This window comes from Triticum dicoccoides, chromosome 7A (genome assembly GCF_002162155.2).
Source record: "Triticum dicoccoides isolate Atlit2015 ecotype Zavitan chromosome 7A, WEW_v2.0, whole genome shotgun sequence".
Lineage (NCBI taxonomy): Eukaryota > Viridiplantae > Streptophyta > Magnoliopsida > Poales > Poaceae > Triticum > Triticum dicoccoides.
In genome coordinates this window covers 35305704-35323938 of record NC_041392.1, presented here as the reverse complement: position 1 = coordinate 35323938, position 18235 = coordinate 35305704, and the positions used below count along the sequence as shown (strand labels likewise).

The window sequence follows — 18235 nt, the reverse complement described above, 5'->3', positions numbered from 1 at the left end:
TGCACACGGTATTTATACAAAAAAGCACTCGGCTTATAACGCACATTCGGCAAACATATTTGCCACGTGTCTACAATGAAGGTCGTTGACGGCGTCGTCACGGAGCAGCCTATAAACCGTGCGCCCCATCATGGCTCTCGGCTTATACGCCTTATAAGCCGAGTGCTTTCGCGGCTTACATGTAATATAAGCCGAGTGCTTCCTGAATAAACTCGGCTTATCCTTTGCAAAAAATTTGCAAGAACATAAGTTTTAAAATGATTTTGGTTGCATATATATATTTACCATTTAAATATTATTTCTTTCTTCTCTTTCGCAATCATTCTGCCCCGACAGTTTTCATGACCTTATTTTCCATGCCTTCAATTTTCTCATCTCTCTCCACTTATCCTTGAATATTATTCCGGCATGTCATCATGGTCTACTGTAACACAAACCACGAGGAGTTAACCCCGGTCAAACCCCTCTCGAGCCCAGTCAAAGAAGATCGCGCAGGCCTTGCAGATCGGTTCATCTCTGAAAACCGTGCGAGGGAGAGTCAAAAGAGCACACCCACCAGCATGCGTCCCAAATATATGCATGAAAGTGTGGTGTGATGTATACATACCCAATACAACACTTGATGCGAACTTGCCTCATAAACACGACAAATACCGCATAAAGGTTCTGCACCTATAGAGGTGCCGCACTTAGCACTACCGGTGAGGAATCTTGAGAAGGTATGTGCACAAACGTGGTGTGGCATGTCACGATGACCTACCGTAACGCAAACCAAGTAGAGTTCACCCCGGTCAAACCCCTCTCGAGTCCGGTCAAAGGCGTAGATCGCGTGGGCCTTGCGGATTGACTCATCTCTGAAAACCATGCGAGGGAAGGTAGTAAGAGCACACCCACCAGTAGGTGGTCCAAATATACACATGAAATGGTGGTGTGATGCTTAAACATCCAACACTCAACTTTGGTGTGGCATTTGCTACACAAACACGACAATCTTGTAGGAAGGATATGCACCTACAATGTTAGCATGGTCTTGTTGGGTAACGTTGCAGAAAATTAAAAAAAATTCTACGGTTTCACCAAGATCCATCTATGAGTTCATCTAAGCAACGAGTCAAGGGAGTGAGTTTGCATCTACATACCACTTGTAGATCGCGTGCGGAAGCTTGCAAGGGGATGGTGATGATGGAGTCGTACTCGACGTGATTCAGATCACCGATGTCCAAGTGCTGAACGGACAGCACCTCCGCGTTCAACACACGTACGGGGCGGGAGACGTCTCCTCCTTCTTGATCCAGCAAGGGGGAAGGAGAGGTTGATGATGATCCAGCAGCACGACGGTGTGGTGGTGGATGCAGCAGAACTCCAGCAGGGCTTCGCTAAGCATCTACGGGAGGAGGACGAGGTGTAGCAGGGTGAGGGAGGCGCCAAGGCAATAGGTGTTTTTTTGCCCTCCCCCCTGCCCTCCTTTATATAGGACCCCAGGGGGGGTGCCGGCCCTGGGAGATTAGATCTCCCAAGGGGGCGGCGGCCAAGGGGGGGGAGGAGTGCCCCCCAAGGCATGTGGTGCGCCCCCCCCCCCACCCTAGGGTTTCAACCCTAGGCGCAGGGGGTGGGCCTAGGGGGGCGCACCAGCCCACTATGGGCTGGCTCCCCTCCCACGTCAGCCCATGGGACCCTCCGGGATGGGTGGCCCCACCCGGTGGACCCCCGGGACCCTTCCGGTGGTCCCGGTACATTACCGGGTGACCCCGAAACTTTCCCGATGGCCGAAATACCACTTCCTATATATTATTCTTTACCTCCGGACCATTCCGAAACTCCTCGTGACGTCCGGGATCTCATCCGGGACTCCGAACAACATTCGGTATGCTGCATACTCATATTCATACAACCCTAGCATCACCGAACCTTAAGTGTGTAGACCCTACGGGTTCGGGAGACACGCAGACATGACCGAGAGACTCTCGGGCAATAACCAACAGCGGGGTCTGGATACCCATGTTGGCTCCCACATGCTCCTCGATGATTTCATCGGTTGAACCACGATGTCGAGGATTCGATCAAACCCTGTATACAATTCCCTTTGTCAATCGGTACGTTACTTGCCCGAGACTCGATCGTCGGTATCCCAATACCTTGTTCAGTCTCGTTACCGGCAAGTCACTTTACTCGTACCGTAATGCATGATCCCGTGGCCAACACCTTGGTCACCTTGAGCTCATTATGATGATGCATTACCGAGTGGGCCCAGAGATACCTCTCCGTCATACGGAGTGACAAATCCCAGTCTCGATCCGTGTCAACCCAATAGACACTTTCGGAGATACCTGTAGTGCACCTTTATAGTCACCCAGTTACGTTGTGACGTTTGATACACCCAAAGCACTCCTACGGTATCCAGGAGTTACACGATCTCATGGTCGAAGGAAGAGATACTTGACATTGGCAAAGCTCTAGCAAACGAACTACACGATCTTTGTGCTATGCTTAAGATTGGGTCTTGTCCATCACATCATTCTCCTAATGATGTGATCCCGTTATCAACGACATCCAATGTCCATAGCCAGGAAACCATGACTATCTGTTGATCACAACGAGCTAGTCAACTAGAGGCTCACTAGGGACATATTGTGGTCTATGTATTCACACGTGTATTACGATTTCCGGATAATACAGTTATAGCATGAATAAAAGACAATTATCATGAACAATGAAATATAATAATACTTTTATTATTGCCTCTAGGGCATATTTCCAACAGTCTCCCACTTGCACTAGAGTCACCAATCTAGTTACATTGTGATGAATCGAACACCCATAGAGTTCTGGTGTTGATCATGTTTTGCTCGCGAGAGAGGTTTAGTCAACGGATCTGCGACATTCAGATCCGTATGTACTTTGCAAATTTCTATGTCTCCATCTTGAACATTTTCACGGATGGAGTTGAAACGACGCTTGATATGCCTGGTCTTCTTGTGAAACCTGGGCTCCTTGGCAAGGGCAATAGCTCTAGTGTTGTCACAGAAGAGTTTGATTGGCCCCGACGCATTGGGTATGATTCCTAGGTCGGTGATGAACTCCTTCATCCAAATCGCTTCATGCGCTGCCTCCGAGGCTGCCATGTACTCCGCTTCACACATAGATCCCGCCACGATGCTCTGCTTGCAGCTGCACCAGCTTACTGCTCCACCATTCAACATATACACGTATTCGGTTTGTGACTTAGAGTCATCCGGATCTGAGTCGAAGCTAGCGTCGACGTAACCCTTTACGACGAGCTCTTCGTCTCCTCCATAAATGAGAAACATGTCCTTTGTCCTTTTCAGGTACTTCAGGATATTCTTGACCGCTGTCCAGTGTTCCTTGCCGGGATTACTCTGGTATCTTGCTACCAAACTTACGGCAAGGTTTACATCAGGTCTGGTACACAGCATGGCATACATAATAGATCCTATGGCTGAAGCATAGGGGATGACACTCATCTCTTCTTTATCTTTTGCCGTGGTCGGTGACTGAGCCGAGCTCAATCTCACACCTTGTAACATAGGCAAGAACCCTTTCTTGGACTGATCCATTTTGAACCTTTTCAAAATCTTATCAAGGTATGTGCTTTGTGAAAGACCTATGAGGCGTCTTGATCTATCTCTATAGATCTTGATGCCTAATATATAAGCAGCTTCTCCAAGGTCCTTCATTGAAAAACATTTGTTCAAGTAGGCCTTAATGCTGTCCAGAAATTCTATATTATTTCCCATCAAGAGTATGTCATCTACATATAATATGAGAAATGCTACAGAGCTCCCACTCACTTTCTTGTAAATGCAGGCTTCTCCATAAGTCTGCATAAACCCAAACGCTTTGATCATCTCATCAAAGCGAATATTCCAACTCCGAGATGCTTGCACCAGCCCATAAATGGATCGCTGGAGCTTGCATACTTTGTTAGCGTTCTTAGGATCGACAAAACCTTCCGGCTGCATCATATACAGTTCTTCCTTAAGATGCCCGTTAAGGAATGCCGTTTTGACGTCCATCTGCCATATCTCATAATCATAGTATGCGGCAATTGCTAACACGATTCGGACGGACTTCAGCTTCGCTACGGGAGAGAATGTCTCGTCGTAGTCAATCCCTTGAACTTGTCGATAACCCTTAGCGACAAGTCGAGCTTTATAGATGGTAACATTGCCATCCGCGTCCGTCTTCTTCTTAAAGATCCATTTGTTTTCTATCGCTCGCCGATCATCGGGCAAGTCTGTCAAAGTCCATACTTTGTTTTCATACATGGATTCTATCTCGGATTTCATGGCTTCAAGCCATTTGTTGGAATCTGGGCCCGCCATCGCTTCTTCATAGTTCGAAGGTTCACCGTTGTCTAACAACATGATTTCCAGGACAGGGTTGCCGTACCACTCTGGTGCGGAACGTGTCCTTGTGGACCTACGAAGTTCAGTAGCAACTTGATCCGAAGTACCTTGATCATCATCATTGTTTTCCTCTTCGATTGGTGTGGGCATCACAGGAACATTTTCCTGAGCTGCACCACTTTCCCGTTCGAGAGGTAGTACTTCATCGAGTTCTACTTTCCTCCCACTTACTTCTTTCGTGAGAAACTCTTTTTCCAGAAAGCATCCATTCTTGGCAACAAAGATCTTGCCCTCGGATCTTAAGTAGAAGGTATACCCGACAGTTTCCTTAGGGTATCCTATGAAGACGCATTTTTCCGACTTGGGTTCGAGCTTTTCAGGTTGAAGTTTCTTGACATAAGCATCACATCCCCAAACTTTTAGAAACGACAGCTTAGGTTTCTTCCCAAACCATAATTCATACGGTGTCGTCTCAACGGATTTAGACGGTGCCCTATTTAAAGTGAATGTAGCTGTCTCTAGAGCATATCCCCAAAATGATAGCGGTAAATCGGTAAGAGACATCATAGACCGCACCATATCCAATAGAGTGCGATTACGATGTTCGGACACACCGTTTCGCTGAGGTGTTCCAGGCGGCGTGAGTTGTGAAACGATTCCACATTTCCTTAAGTGTGTACCAAATTCGTGACTTAAGTATTCTCCTCCACGATCTGATCGTAGGAACTTTATCTTTCGGTCACGTTGATTCTCCATCTCATTCTGAAATTCCTTGAACTTTTCAAAGGTCTCAGACTTGTGTTTCATTAAGTAGACATACCCATATCTACTTAAGTCATCAGTGAGAGTGAGAACATAACGATATTCTCCGCGAGCCTCAACGCTCATTGGACCGCACACATCGGTATGTATGATTTCCAACAAGTTGGTTGCTCGCTCCACTGTTCCGGAGAATGGAGTCTTGGTCATTTTGCCCATGAGGCATGGTTCGCATGTGTCAAACGATTCATAATCAAGAGACTCTAAAAGTCCATCAGCATGGAGCTTCTCCATGCACTTGACACCAATGTGACCAAGGCGGCAGTGCCACAAGTATGTGGGACTATCGTTATCAACTTTACATCTTTTGGCATCCACACTATGAACATGTGTAATATTACGCTCGAGATTCATTAAGAATAAATCATTGACCATCGGAGCATGACCATAAAACATGTCGCTCATATAAATCGAACAACCATTATTTTCGGACTTAAATGAGTAGCCATCTCGTATTAAACGAGATCCAGATACAATGTTCATGCTCAAACTTGGCACTAAATAACAATTATTAAGGTTCATAACTAATCCCGTAGGTAAATGTAGAGGCAGCGTGCCGACGGCGATCACATCGACTCTGGAACCATTCCCGACGCGCATCGTCACCTCGTCCTTCGCCAGTCTCCGTTTATTCCGCAGCTCCTGCTGTGAGTTACAAATATGAGCAACGGCACCGGTATCAAATACCCAGGAGTTACTACGAGTACTGGTAAGGTACACATCAATTACATGTATATCAAATATACCTTTGGTGTTGCCGGCCTTCTTATCCGCTAAGTATTTGGGGCAGTTCCGCTTCCAGTGACCCTTTCCCTTGCAATAAAAGCACTCAGTCTCAGGCTTGGGTCCATTCTTTGACTTCTTCCCGGCAACTGGCTTACCGGGCGCGGCAACATCCTTGACGTCCTTCTTGAAGTTCTTCTTGCCCTTGCCCTTCTTGAACTTAGTGGTCTTATTGACCATCAACACTTGATGTTCTTTCTTGATTTCAGCCTCTGCTGACTTCAGCATAGAAAACACTTCAGGAATGGTCTTTTCCATCCCCTGCATGTTGTAGTTCATCACAAAGCTCTTGTAGCTTGGTGGGAGCGACTGGAGGATTCTGTCAATGACCGCCTCATCAGGGAGGTTAATATTCAGCTGGGTCATACGGTTGTGCAACCCAGACATCTTGAGTATGTGCTCACTGACAGAACTATTTTCCTCCATCTTACAACTGTAGAACTTGTCGGAGACATCATATCTCTCGACCCGGGCATGAGCTTGGAAAACTAGTTTCAGCTCTTCGAACATCTCATATGCTCCGTGATGCTCAAAACGCTTTTGGAGCCCCGGTTCTAAGCTGTAAAGCATGCCGCACTGAACGAGGGAGTAATCATCAGCACGAGTTTGCCAAGCATTCATAATGTCTTGGTTCTCTGGGACGGGAGCGTCACCTGGCGGTCCTTTTAGGACATATTGTTTCCAGGCAGCTATGAGGATGATCCTCAGGTTCCGGACCCAGTCCGTATAGTTGCTGCCATCATCTTTCAGCTTGGTTTTCTCTAGGTACGCGTTGAAGTTCATGTTGACATTAGCGTTGGCCATTTGATCTACAAGACATATTTGCAAAGGTTTTCAGACTAAGTTCATGATAATTAAGTTCTAATCAAATTATGAACTCCCACTCAGATTAGACATCCCTCTAGTCATCTAAGTGTTACACGATCCGAGTCGACTAGCCCGTGTCCGATCATCACGTGAGACGGACTAGTCATTGTCGGTGAACATCTTCATGTTGATCGTATCTTCCATACGACTCGTGTTCGACCTTTCAGTCTCCGTGTTCCGAGGCCATGTCTGCACATGCTAGGCTCGTCAAGTTAACCCTAAGTGTTTTCGCTGTGTAAAACTGTCTTACACCCGTTGTATGTGAACGTAAGAATCCATCACACCCGATCATCACGTGGTGCTTAGAAGCGACGAACTGTAGCAATGGTGCACAGTTAGGGGAGAACACTTCTCGAAATTTTTGTAAGGGATCATCTTATTTACTACCGTCTTCCTAAGTAAACAAGATGCATAAACATAATAAACATCACATGCAATTATATAGTTGTGACATGATATGGCCAATATCATATAGCTCCATTGATCTCCATCTTCGGGGCTCCATGATCATCTTGTCACCGGCTTGACACCATGATCTCCATCATCATGATCTCCATCATCGTGTCTTCATGAAGTTGTCACTCCAACGACTACTTCTACTTCTATGGCTAACGCGTTTAGCAATAAAGTAAAGTAAGTTACATGGCGTTCTTCAATGACACGCAGGTCATACAAAAATAAAGACAACTCCTATGGCTCCTGCCGGTTGTCATACTCATCGACATGCAAGTCGTGAATCCTATTACAAGAACATGATCTCATACATCACAATTCATCATTCATCACAACTTCTGGCCATATCACATCACATGATCAATTGCTGCAAAAACAAGTTAGACGTCCTCTAATTGTTGTTGCATCTTTTACGTGGCTGCAATTGGGTTCTAGCAAGAACGTTTTCTTACCTACGAATAACCACAACGTGATTTTGTCAACTTCTATTTACCCTTCATAAGGACCCTTTTCATCGAATCCGCTCCAACTAAAGTGGGAGAGACAGACACCCGCCAGCCACCTTATGCAACTAGTGCATGTTAATCGGTGGAACCAGTCTCACGTAAGCGTACGTGTAAGGTTGGTCCGGGCCGCTTCATCCCACAATACCGCTGAAGCAAGAAAAGACTAGTAGAGGCAAGCAAGTCGACAAGATCCACGCCCACAACAAAATTGTGTTCTACTCGTGCAAAGAGAACTACGCATAGACCTAGCTCATGATGCCACTGTTGGGTAACGTTGCAGAAAATTAAAAAAAATCTACGGTTTCACCAAGATCCATCTATGAGTTCATCTAAGCAACGAGTCAAGGGAGTGAGTTTGCATCTACATACCACTTGTAGATCGCGGTCGGAAGCTTGCAAGGGGATGGTGATGATGGAGTCGTACTCGACGTGATTCAGATCACCGATGTCCAAGTGCTGAACGGACAGCACCTCCGCGTTCAACACACGTACGGGACAGGAGACGTCTCCTCCTTCTTGATCCAGCAAGGGGGAAGGAGAGGTTGATGATGATCTAGCAGCACGACGGCGTGGTGGTGGATGCAGCAGAACTCCAGCAGGGTTTCGCTAAGCATCTACGGGAGGAGGACGAGGTGTAGCAGGGGGAGGGAGGTGAAGGAAATATGCCCTAGAGGCAATAATAAAGTTATTATTTATTTCCTTATAATCATGATAAATGTTTATTATTCATGCTAGAATTGTATTTTCCGGAAACATAATACATGTGTGAATACATAGACAAACAGAGTGTCACTAGTATGCCTCTACTTGACTAGCTCGTTAATCAAAGATGGTTATGTTTCCTAACCATGAACAATGAGTTGTTATTTGATTAACGAGGTCACATCATTAGTAGAATGATCTGATTGACATGACCCATTCCATTAGCTTAGCACCTGATCGTTTAGTATGTTGCTATTGCTTTCTTCATGACTTATACATGTTCCTACGACTATGAGATTATGCAACTCCCGTTTACCGGAGGAACACTTTGGGTACTACCAAACGTCACAACGTAAATGGGTGATTATAAAGGAGTACTACAGGTGTCTCCAATGGTCGATGTTGGGTTGGCATATTTCGAGATTAGGATTTGTCACTCCGATTGTCGGAGAGGTATCTCTGGGCCCTCTCGGTAATACACATCACATAAGCCTTGCAAGCATTACAACTAATATGTTAGTTGGGAGATGATGTATTACGGAACGAGTAAAGAGACTTACCGGTAACGAGATTGAACTAGGTATTGGATACCGACGATCGAATCTCGGGCAAGTAACATACCGATGACAAAGGGAACAACGTATGTTGTTATGCGGTCTGACCGATAAAGATCTTCGTAGAATATGTAGGAGCCAATATGGGCATCCAGGTCCCGCTATTGGTTATTGACCAGAGACATGTCTCGGTCATGTCTACATTGTTCTCGAACCCGTAGGGTCCGCACGCTTAAGGTTACGATGACAGTTATATTATGAGTTTATGCATTTTGATGTACCGAAGGTTGTTCGGAGTCCCGGATGTGATCACGGACATGACGAGGAGTCTCGAAATGGTCGAGACGTAAAGATTGATATATTGGAAGCCTATGTTTGGACATCAGAAGTGTTCCGGGTGAAATCGGGATTTTACCGGGTTACCGGGAGGTTACCGGAACCCCCCGGGAGCCATATGGGCCATCATGGGCCTTAGTGGAAAGGAGAAAGGGGCAGCCCAAGGTGGCTGCGCCTCTTTCCCCTCCCCTAGTCCTATTAGGACTAGGAGAAGGTGGCCGGCCCCCCTCTCTCCCTTCCCCTCCGAGGAATCCTAGTTGGACTAGGATTGGGGGGAGGAATCCTACTCCCAGAGGGAGTAGGACTCTCCTGCGCCTCCCTCTTTGGCCGGCCAGCCTCCCCTCCTCTCCTCCTTTATATACGGAGGCAGGGGCACCTCTAAACACACAAGTTGACACAAGTTGATCCACGTGATCGATTCCTTAGCCGTGTGCGGTGCCCCCTGCCACCATATTCCTCGATAATACTGTAGCGGAGTTTAGGCGAAGCCCTGCTGCTGTAGTTTATCAAGATCGTCACCACGCCGTCGTGCTGACGAAACTCTTCCCCGACACTTTGCTGGATCGGAGTCCGGGGATCGTCATCGAGCTGAACGTGTGCTCGAACTCGGAGGTGCCGTAGTTTCGGTGCTTGATCGGTTGGATCGTGAAGACGTACGACTACTTCCTCTACGTCGTGTCATTGCTTCCGCAGTCGGTCTGCGTTGGGTACGTAGACAACACTCTCATCTCGTTGCTATGCATCACATGATCCTGTGTGCGCGTAGGAAAATTTTTGAAATTACTACGAAACCCAACAGGAGGCGCCAAGGCAATAGGTGTTTTTTTGCCCTCCCCCCTGCCCTCCTTTATATAGGACCCCGGGGGGGTGCCGGCCCTGGGAGATTGGATCTCCCAAGGGGGCGGCGGCCAAGTGGGGGAGGAGTGCCCCCCAAGGCATGTGGTGCGCCCCCCCCCCCCCACCTTAGGGTTTCAACCCTAGGCGCAGGGGGTGGGCCTAGAGGGGCGCACCAGCCCACTATGGGCTGGCTCCCCTCCCACGTCAGCCCATGGGACCCTCCGGAATGGGTGGCCCCACCCGGTGGACCCTCGGGACCCTTCCGGTGGTCTCGGTACATTACCGGGTGACCCCGAAACTTTCCCGATGGCCGAAATACCACTTCCTATATATTATTCTTTACCTCCGGACTATTCCGAAACTCCTCGTGACGTCCGGGATCTCATCCGGGACTCCGAACAACATTCAGTATGCTGCATACTCATATTCATACAACCCTAGCATCACCGAACCTTAAGTGTGTAGACCCTACGGGTTCGGGAGACACGCAGACATGACCGAGAGACTCTCGGGCAATAACCAACAGCGGGGTCTGGATACCCATGTTGGCTCCCACATGCTCCTCGATGATTTCATCGGTTGAACCACGATGTCGAGGATTCGATCAAACCCTGTATACAATTCCCTTTGTCAATCGGTACGTTACTTGCCCGAGACTCGATCGTCGGTATCCCAATACCTTGTTCAGTCTCGTTACCGGCAAGTCACTTTACTCGTACCGTAATGCATGATCCCGTGGCCAACACCTTGGTCACCTTGAGCTCATTATGATGATGCATTACCGAGTGGGCCCAGAGATACCTCTCCGTCATACGGAGTGACAAATCCCAGTCTCGATCCGTGTCAACCCAATAGACACTTTCGGAGATACCTGTAGTGCACCTTTATAGTCACCCAGTTACGTTGTGACGTTTGATACACCCAAAGCACTCCTACGGTATCCAGGAGTTACACGATCTCATGGTCGAAGGAAGAGATACTTGACATTGGCAAAGCTCTAGCAAACGAACTACACGATCTTTGTGCTATGCTTAAGATTGGGTCTTGTCCATCACATCATTCTCCTAATGATGTGATCCCGTTATCAACGACATCCAATGTCCATAGCCAGAAAACCATGACTATCTGTTGATCACAACGAGCTAGTCAACTAGAGGCTCACTAGGGACATATTGTGGTCTATGTATTCACACGTGTATTACGATTTCCGGATAATACAGTTATAGCATGAATAAAAGACAATTATCATGAACAATGAAATATAATAATACTTTTATTATTGACTCTAGGGCATATTTCCAACAGGTCTATCATAACACAAACCACGAGGAGTTCACCCCAGTCAAACCCCTCTCGAGTCCAGTCAAAGGCGTAGATCGTGCAAGCCTTGCATATCGGTTCATCTCCGGAAACCGTGCGAGGGAGGGTTGGAACAACACACCCACCTGCATGTGATCCAAATATATGTATTAAAGGGTGGTTTGATTTTTAAATATCCAATACACAACTTTCTTGCAACACTTGCCACATAAAACACGACAGCCCCACGGGAAGGTTGTCCACCTACAGTGTTGATGCCGCACTTGGCACCGCCGGGAGGGAATCTTGTGAAGTCGTGTGCTCAAAATTATTCTAGCATGTCACCATGGTCTATCGTAACACAAACCAAGAGGATTTCACCCCGGTAAAATCCCTCTTGACCCCGGTCAAAGGCGTAGACCATGCGGGCCTTATGAATCGGCTCATATCGAAAACCATGTGAGGAAGGGTCAGAAGAGCACATCCACCAACATGTGGCCCAATTATATTTTTAAAGGTGCGGTCTGACATCTAAATACCCAATACAACACTTTGATGCGATACTTGCCTCACAAACACGACATTATCGCACAAAGGTTCTGCACCAATAGAGGTGTTGCAGTTAGTATCGCCGGTGGGGAATCTTGAGAAGGTATGTGCACAAACTTGGTCTGGCATGTCAACATGACCTACCGTAGCACAAACCAAGTAGAGTTAACCCCGTTCAAACCCCTCTCGAGTCCGATCAAAGTCGTAGATCGCGCGGGCCTTGCGGATTGACTCATCTCTGAAAAGCATGCGAGGGAAGGTCGAAAGAGCACACCCACCTTCATGTTGTCCAAATATATGCATGAAAGGGTGGTGTGATTCTTAAACATCCAGTACTAAACTTTGGTGCAGCATTTTCCACACAAACACGACAATCTTGTGGGAAGGATATGCACCTAAAGTCTCGGTGTCGCACTTAGCGCCGGCGGGAGGGAATCTTGTGAAGGCATGTGCTCATACTTGTTCCAGCATGTCACCATGGTCTACCATAACACAAACCATGAGGAGTTCATCCCGGTCAAACCCCTCTCGAGTCCGGTCAAAGGTGTAGACCGCATAGGCCTTGCGTATCGGCTTATCTCCAAAAACCGTGCGAGTGAGGGTTGGAAGAGCACATCCATCTCCATGTGGTCCAAATATATGTATTAAAGGATGGTGTGATGTTTAAATATGCAATACACAGCTTTGGTGTGACACTTTCCACACAAACACGATAGTCCTGCGGGAAGGTTATGCACCTACAGTGCCGATGCCGCACTTGCACCGCCGGGAGGGAATCTTGTGAAGTTGTGTGCTCAAAATTATTCTGGCATGTCACCATGGCCTACCGTAACACAAACCAAGAGGAGTTCACCACGGTGAAACCCTTCTCGACTCCGGTCAAAGGCGTAGATCGCGCAGGCCCTACGGATTGGCTCATATCTGAAAACCGTGTGAGGGAGGGTCGAAAAAACACATGACAGAAGTGTAGATCGCGACGAGGAAGGGGCGGCGTCGCTGCGGCACGGCCAGATAAGTGTGGTAGTGGAGGGGAGTGGTGGCGCCCGATAGGGTTTGTCTGCGGACAAAACAGAGATCGACCGGTTTGACCGGCTTTTAGAAAAGCCGACCGGTCCAACCGGTTAAGAAAAGAAAATACCAAAAAAATATGAAAGAAAAAAAGTAAAGTAAAACAAAGAAAATAGTTGGAATGAAATAAGAATGTAAACCGTGTAACACTACTTGACACACGGCTTACATTTTCACGAAGGCGCGGGACGTAGCAAAAATCACGCGCGAAGCTGAAATCCTCTCCCCGCGCCGGCTGAAATCCCCCCAAATCCACAAGCTCACTATGCCCCCCCGCCCCCGCATTCCCCGCGCCGCCGAAATCCTCTGTGCCCGCCACCCCTCCTCCGGCGCCGTTCCTCTCCTCCAGATCTCCCCCGCGCCCACCCCACACATCGCGCTTTTCCTCCCCCGAGCATGCCCGCCGGCCCCCGTCCCCCGTTCGCTAGGGTTGAGGTCGTCGGGCCTCCTCCGGCGGCAAGGTGCTCGGCGAGGAGGAGAAGAACGCCGGGAACGTCTCCGCCCGGCCCGAGCTCACCGACACTGGCGCCCCGAGCACCTTCTCCTCAGGCGTCGCCGCCCCGTTCCTCTTAGACTCCGACGCTGCCGGCCACCTGCACCGCCGTCCTCTTCAACTCTTCTGCTTCGTCGATGGTCGCCACCACGCATCGAGGCCCAAGGTAGCGCTCCTCAACTCCTATCCCTCATCTGTGTTCGTGTTGTGCTGGGTCTCAAACGTATCTGAACAAAGCTACCAAGCGAGGCCTGATACGACTGAAGAAATAGAAACTGTACAATGTTGTACGAACCGAAAATAAAAAATTGTACAAGGCTTTATAGCATTACCATGGTCAAGTAGCTACCCGACCAACAGATATGGTCACTGTTGTATATGTTCTAATACAAATATGCGTAGTTTGACACTGTCAAGTAGTATTTTGATTCACTGTCTCGCATAATCAATTTTTTGTGAGTTTCAGAAATTTGTAAAAATTCAGAAGTAAATTAAATTCTGCCAATTTGCAGCCGTGATAGATATAATAACAGAGTACTTTTTAGTTAATAAAAGCTTTCACTCAGGGCAGCAAGAAAAACTTGCATCCAGAGTAAAAGCTTTTAATGAGTACATATATATAACAGGTACTCTATGTTCTTGTCAACTTCGTCAGTTTGGAGGAAGAAAGACTCCCAGGGACACCTCCAACTAAATTGCTCATGGCCAATTATCCTCAGCCCACATAGCACGTAGCACCGACGTGAGGTGAGGATCTCTGTCTTCCAGGATATTAAGTAAACTTTCTGGATCGACTAACATGTGCAGGAGGAGTTGGAGGAGGGAGAGTATGAGGTGGAGGAATCGGCAAAGGACATGGAATGGCCGGTTCTTCAGGAGACCAAAATCTGGTTGCGTGGGGTGTCCACGCTCCCTTCGCGACCATATCCACATAAGGGGATCATTGTTAAACCTGTTGGTGTGAGGTAAGTGCTTCTGTGGACTCTTAACTATGTCTTTACATTCAAGTTTTTTGCAGATACTAACTTACTTGCCTTTCCATTGTGCAGGGCCTTGGTGGTTATTCCAGAAGGCACAATCCCGCCACGACAGCCAAGCACCATTATTGGATGTCTTTGTAGGCATTATTACCCCGGCCTACTTCCCATAGGAGACGGTGAGGAGGAGCCAGCTTGGTCTTGGGAGCACTGGAAACGCACTCCAGATACGAAAGACAATTGGGACAGGGAGTACCGCAGTGCTGCTGAGCGGGTGGTCAACGATTTTTGGATAAAATTCTTTGTCAATTTTCTTAGTTATTTCTTTGCCAATATTCCAAATCATTGCATTGATAATTGTCTTATGCGAATCTATGCACTTTGGTAGGACTTCTTTACTTGCGTTGAGGGTATGGGGGATGAAGCTAATGAGGTCGTGGAGGAGATTGCCAAGAAGATTGTCCAAGACATGCCTTACGAGGCTCGCGTCAATGCCGTGGTCAAGTATTTCGCGCATGAACGCAAGATGCTTCTTAAAAAGCCGTGTACTGTAAGCCGTGAAAAACACTCGGCTTATATATAAACCGAGTGTAAAACGGCATAAGCCTAGTGTTTTGGGCACTCGGCTTATAATTTTTTTCCTGTAGTGATAGCTATCCCGTTGGGCTATGACGTGAAGGGGTGTTCGTTGCCTTTATATTTTTTGTCCGCTGGATCAAGGAGTAAATATCAAGTCTTTAGTTAAGACATTTCGTTCCCTTGTGTTTACCAGATGTTAACTTATTAATTCTGCAACACGCCTATTTAAGAAACTTTTCTAATCTTTATTGACGGTCAGGCCTGGACCATGATCTGTTCCGATTTTTACATGAGACAAGATACACATAAAAATGAGTTTGCTAGCTGTGTCATCCATCATCTGTCACTCTAGTGACATTGTTATTTCTTGCGCTTAATAGATGCAGCTGCACGTCGGAGTGGGATCGGGATTGCAGTAGGCTTGTTCCGGGTTGTAGCCAAAACTTTTGCAGATGCTTTTGCACGTTTCCCTGTTTCCCGGCGTAACCGGGTCCTGGCAAACCGCCTCCGGCGTGCACCAGCTGGGTGGGTCGACTGCACAGCGGCACGAACAGAGATGAACGGTCAGTTTTGTACCAAGAGAAAGAAAGAACAGATCTATAAAGAAGATGATGGAAGCAAATTTTGCTGAAATTTGAGATGGGCTCTAGGCCCATATAGCAATTTCTGAAAAATCTCTAAGGGCCCATGTGGGTTATATGGCACTAGGTGTAGTGAAAAGTTTAGTCTCACCCCGAAAGTGGAAGGAGAGTTCGAGTGATTTATAAGGGTTTCTCTTCTACATGCTATTGTAGCTTGAGAAGAGAAGAGGCCCTCGTGCACTCCTCCTCCGCCGCCCGCCTCGCCACGCCACATCATGACGCGCCACGGGTTGCGGGATTGAGCCGAGCCGAGCTCACACCTACACGCTTATTTTTGCCAGTCACTAACGGAGCGTTCTCTGACAGCTGGGCCACGATTTAAGACGTCGGATCGTGGGCTGTCACGGACTCGAACGTGGGTCGAGCCCACGTCTCTCCACGCGGCTGCGCCTATAAGTATGTGGTGTCTCCTAACCCTAGCCGCCACGAACAGATCACATCTGCTCACGCCCACGCCCACCGTCGTTCCTTTGCTGCTGCTGCCGCCGGTGACTCCATCCCGTCCGCCGCGTACACGGTCGACGAGAGAGCAGGTCTCCGAAACCACGCCCTCTGGTTCCTGTACGGGGTGAGGGGCGAATAGGTTTTTGGGCAGCGATTACGCGACTGCTCGCTTCCGACCGTCTACTTCCTCTACATCCGCGTCGCCTTCATCATCACCATGTCCACCGACGCCGACCGTGCCGCCGCCGAGAAAGCTGATGTGACGCCCCCGATTCAATCATACACTAATCATACACGCAAACGTGTACGATCAAGATCAGGGACTCACGGGAAGATATCACAACACAACTCTACAAATAAAATAAGTCATACAAGCATCATATTACAAGTCAGGGGCCTCGAGGGCTCGAATACAAGAGCTCGATCATAGACGAGTCAGCGGAATCAACAATATCTGAGTACAGACATAAGTTAAACAAGTTTGCCTTAAGAAGGCTAGCACAAACTGGGATACAGATCGAAAGAGGCGCAGGCCTCCTGCCTGGGATCCTCCTAAACTACTCCTGGCCGTCATCAGGGGGCTGCACGTAGTAGTAGGCACCTCCCAAGTAGTAGTAGTCGTCGTCGACGGTGGCGTCTGGCTCCTGGGCTCCATCGTCTGGTCGCAACAATCGAGTATAGAAAAGGAGGGAAAAGAGGGAGAAAGCAACCGTGAGTACTCATCCAAAGTACTCCCAAGCAAGGAGCTACACTACATATGTATGCATTGGTATCAACTGGAATAAGGCTATTATATGTGGACTGAACTACAGAAAGCCGGAATAAGGGGGGGGGTAGCTAATCCTTTCGAAGACTACGCTTCTGGCAGCCTCCGTCTTGCAGCATGTAGAAGAGAGTAGACTGAAGTCCTTCAAGTATCATCGCATAGCATAATCCTAACTGATGATCCTCCCCTCGTCGCCCTGTGAGAGAGCGATCACCGGTTGTATCTGGCACTTGGAAGGGTGTGTTTTATTAAGTATCTGGTTCTAGTTCTCATAAGGTCAAGGTACAACTCCAAGTCATCCTGTTACCGAAGATCACAGCTATTCGAATAGATTAACTTCCCTGCAGGGGTGCACCACATAACGCAACACGCTCGATCCCATTTGGCCGGACACACTTTCCTGGGTCATGCCCGGCCTCGGAAGATCAACACGTCGCAGCCCTACCTAGGCACAACAGAGAGGTCAGCACGCCGGTCTAAATCCTATGGCCCAGGGGTCTGGGCCCATCGCCCTTTGCACACCTGCACGTTGCGAACGCGGCCGGTGGGCAGACCTAGCAACCTCCATTATAAAGGAAGTTGCGTTACGCGGTCCAACCTGGCGCGCGCCGCTCAGTCGCTGACGTCACAAAGGCTTCGGCTGATACCACGACGTCGAGTGCCCAAAACTGTCCCCACGTAGATGGTTAGTGCGTATAGGCCAGTAGCCAGACTCAGATCAAATACAAAGATCTCGTTAAACGTGTTATCTTGAAGACACCGCGAACGCCGACCAGGGCCAGGCCCACCTCTCTCCTAGGTGGTCTCAACCTGCCCTGTCGCTCCGCCACAAAGATCCACCCAGAGGGCCGTCGGGACAAAGGTCCTTTCAGCCCCCAATCCGTGAATCACTCACGGGTACTCCTCGAGCCAACCCTACTTTAGTCATCACATGTATCATGTATAAAGTATAGGTATATACCCGTGATCAACTCCCGAGTGATCACGACCCGATAGTATAGCATGGCAGACGGACAAGAATGTATGGCCACTGATGATAAACTAGCATCCTATACTAAGCATTTAGGATTGCAGGTAAGGTATCAATAGTTGTAGCAACAATGACAGGCTATGCATCAGGATAGGATTAACGGAAAGAAGTAACATGCTACACTACTCTAATGCAAGCAGTATAGAGGAGAGTAGGCGATATATG

The 18235-nt window shown here is 48.1% G+C and overlaps 1 protein-coding gene across 3 annotated transcripts; it reads left to right on the top strand.

The window, feature by feature from the left end:
• The first annotated feature begins 13433 nt into the window (after nt 1-13433).
• Nucleotides 13434-15307, top strand: LOC119327448. Of its 3 annotated transcripts, none has more exons than XM_037600560.1 (4): nt 13434-13799; nt 14289-14598; nt 14683-14902; nt 14999-15307. In XM_037600560.1, exons 2-4 carry the CDS (start codon nt 14489-14491, stop codon nt 15191-15193), a joined length of 525 nt encoding a protein of 174 aa, XP_037456457.1. In that variant the 5' UTR covers nt 13434-13799; nt 14289-14488; the 3' UTR covers nt 15194-15307. The 3 variants fall into 3 exon arrangements, with proteins under 3 accessions (XP_037456457.1, XP_037456458.1, XP_037456456.1); XM_037600561.1 differs by having other exon boundaries at nt 14260-14598; nt 14683-14884; XM_037600559.1 differs by having other exon boundaries at nt 14260-14598.
• Nucleotides 15308-18235: the final 2928 nt, after the last annotated feature.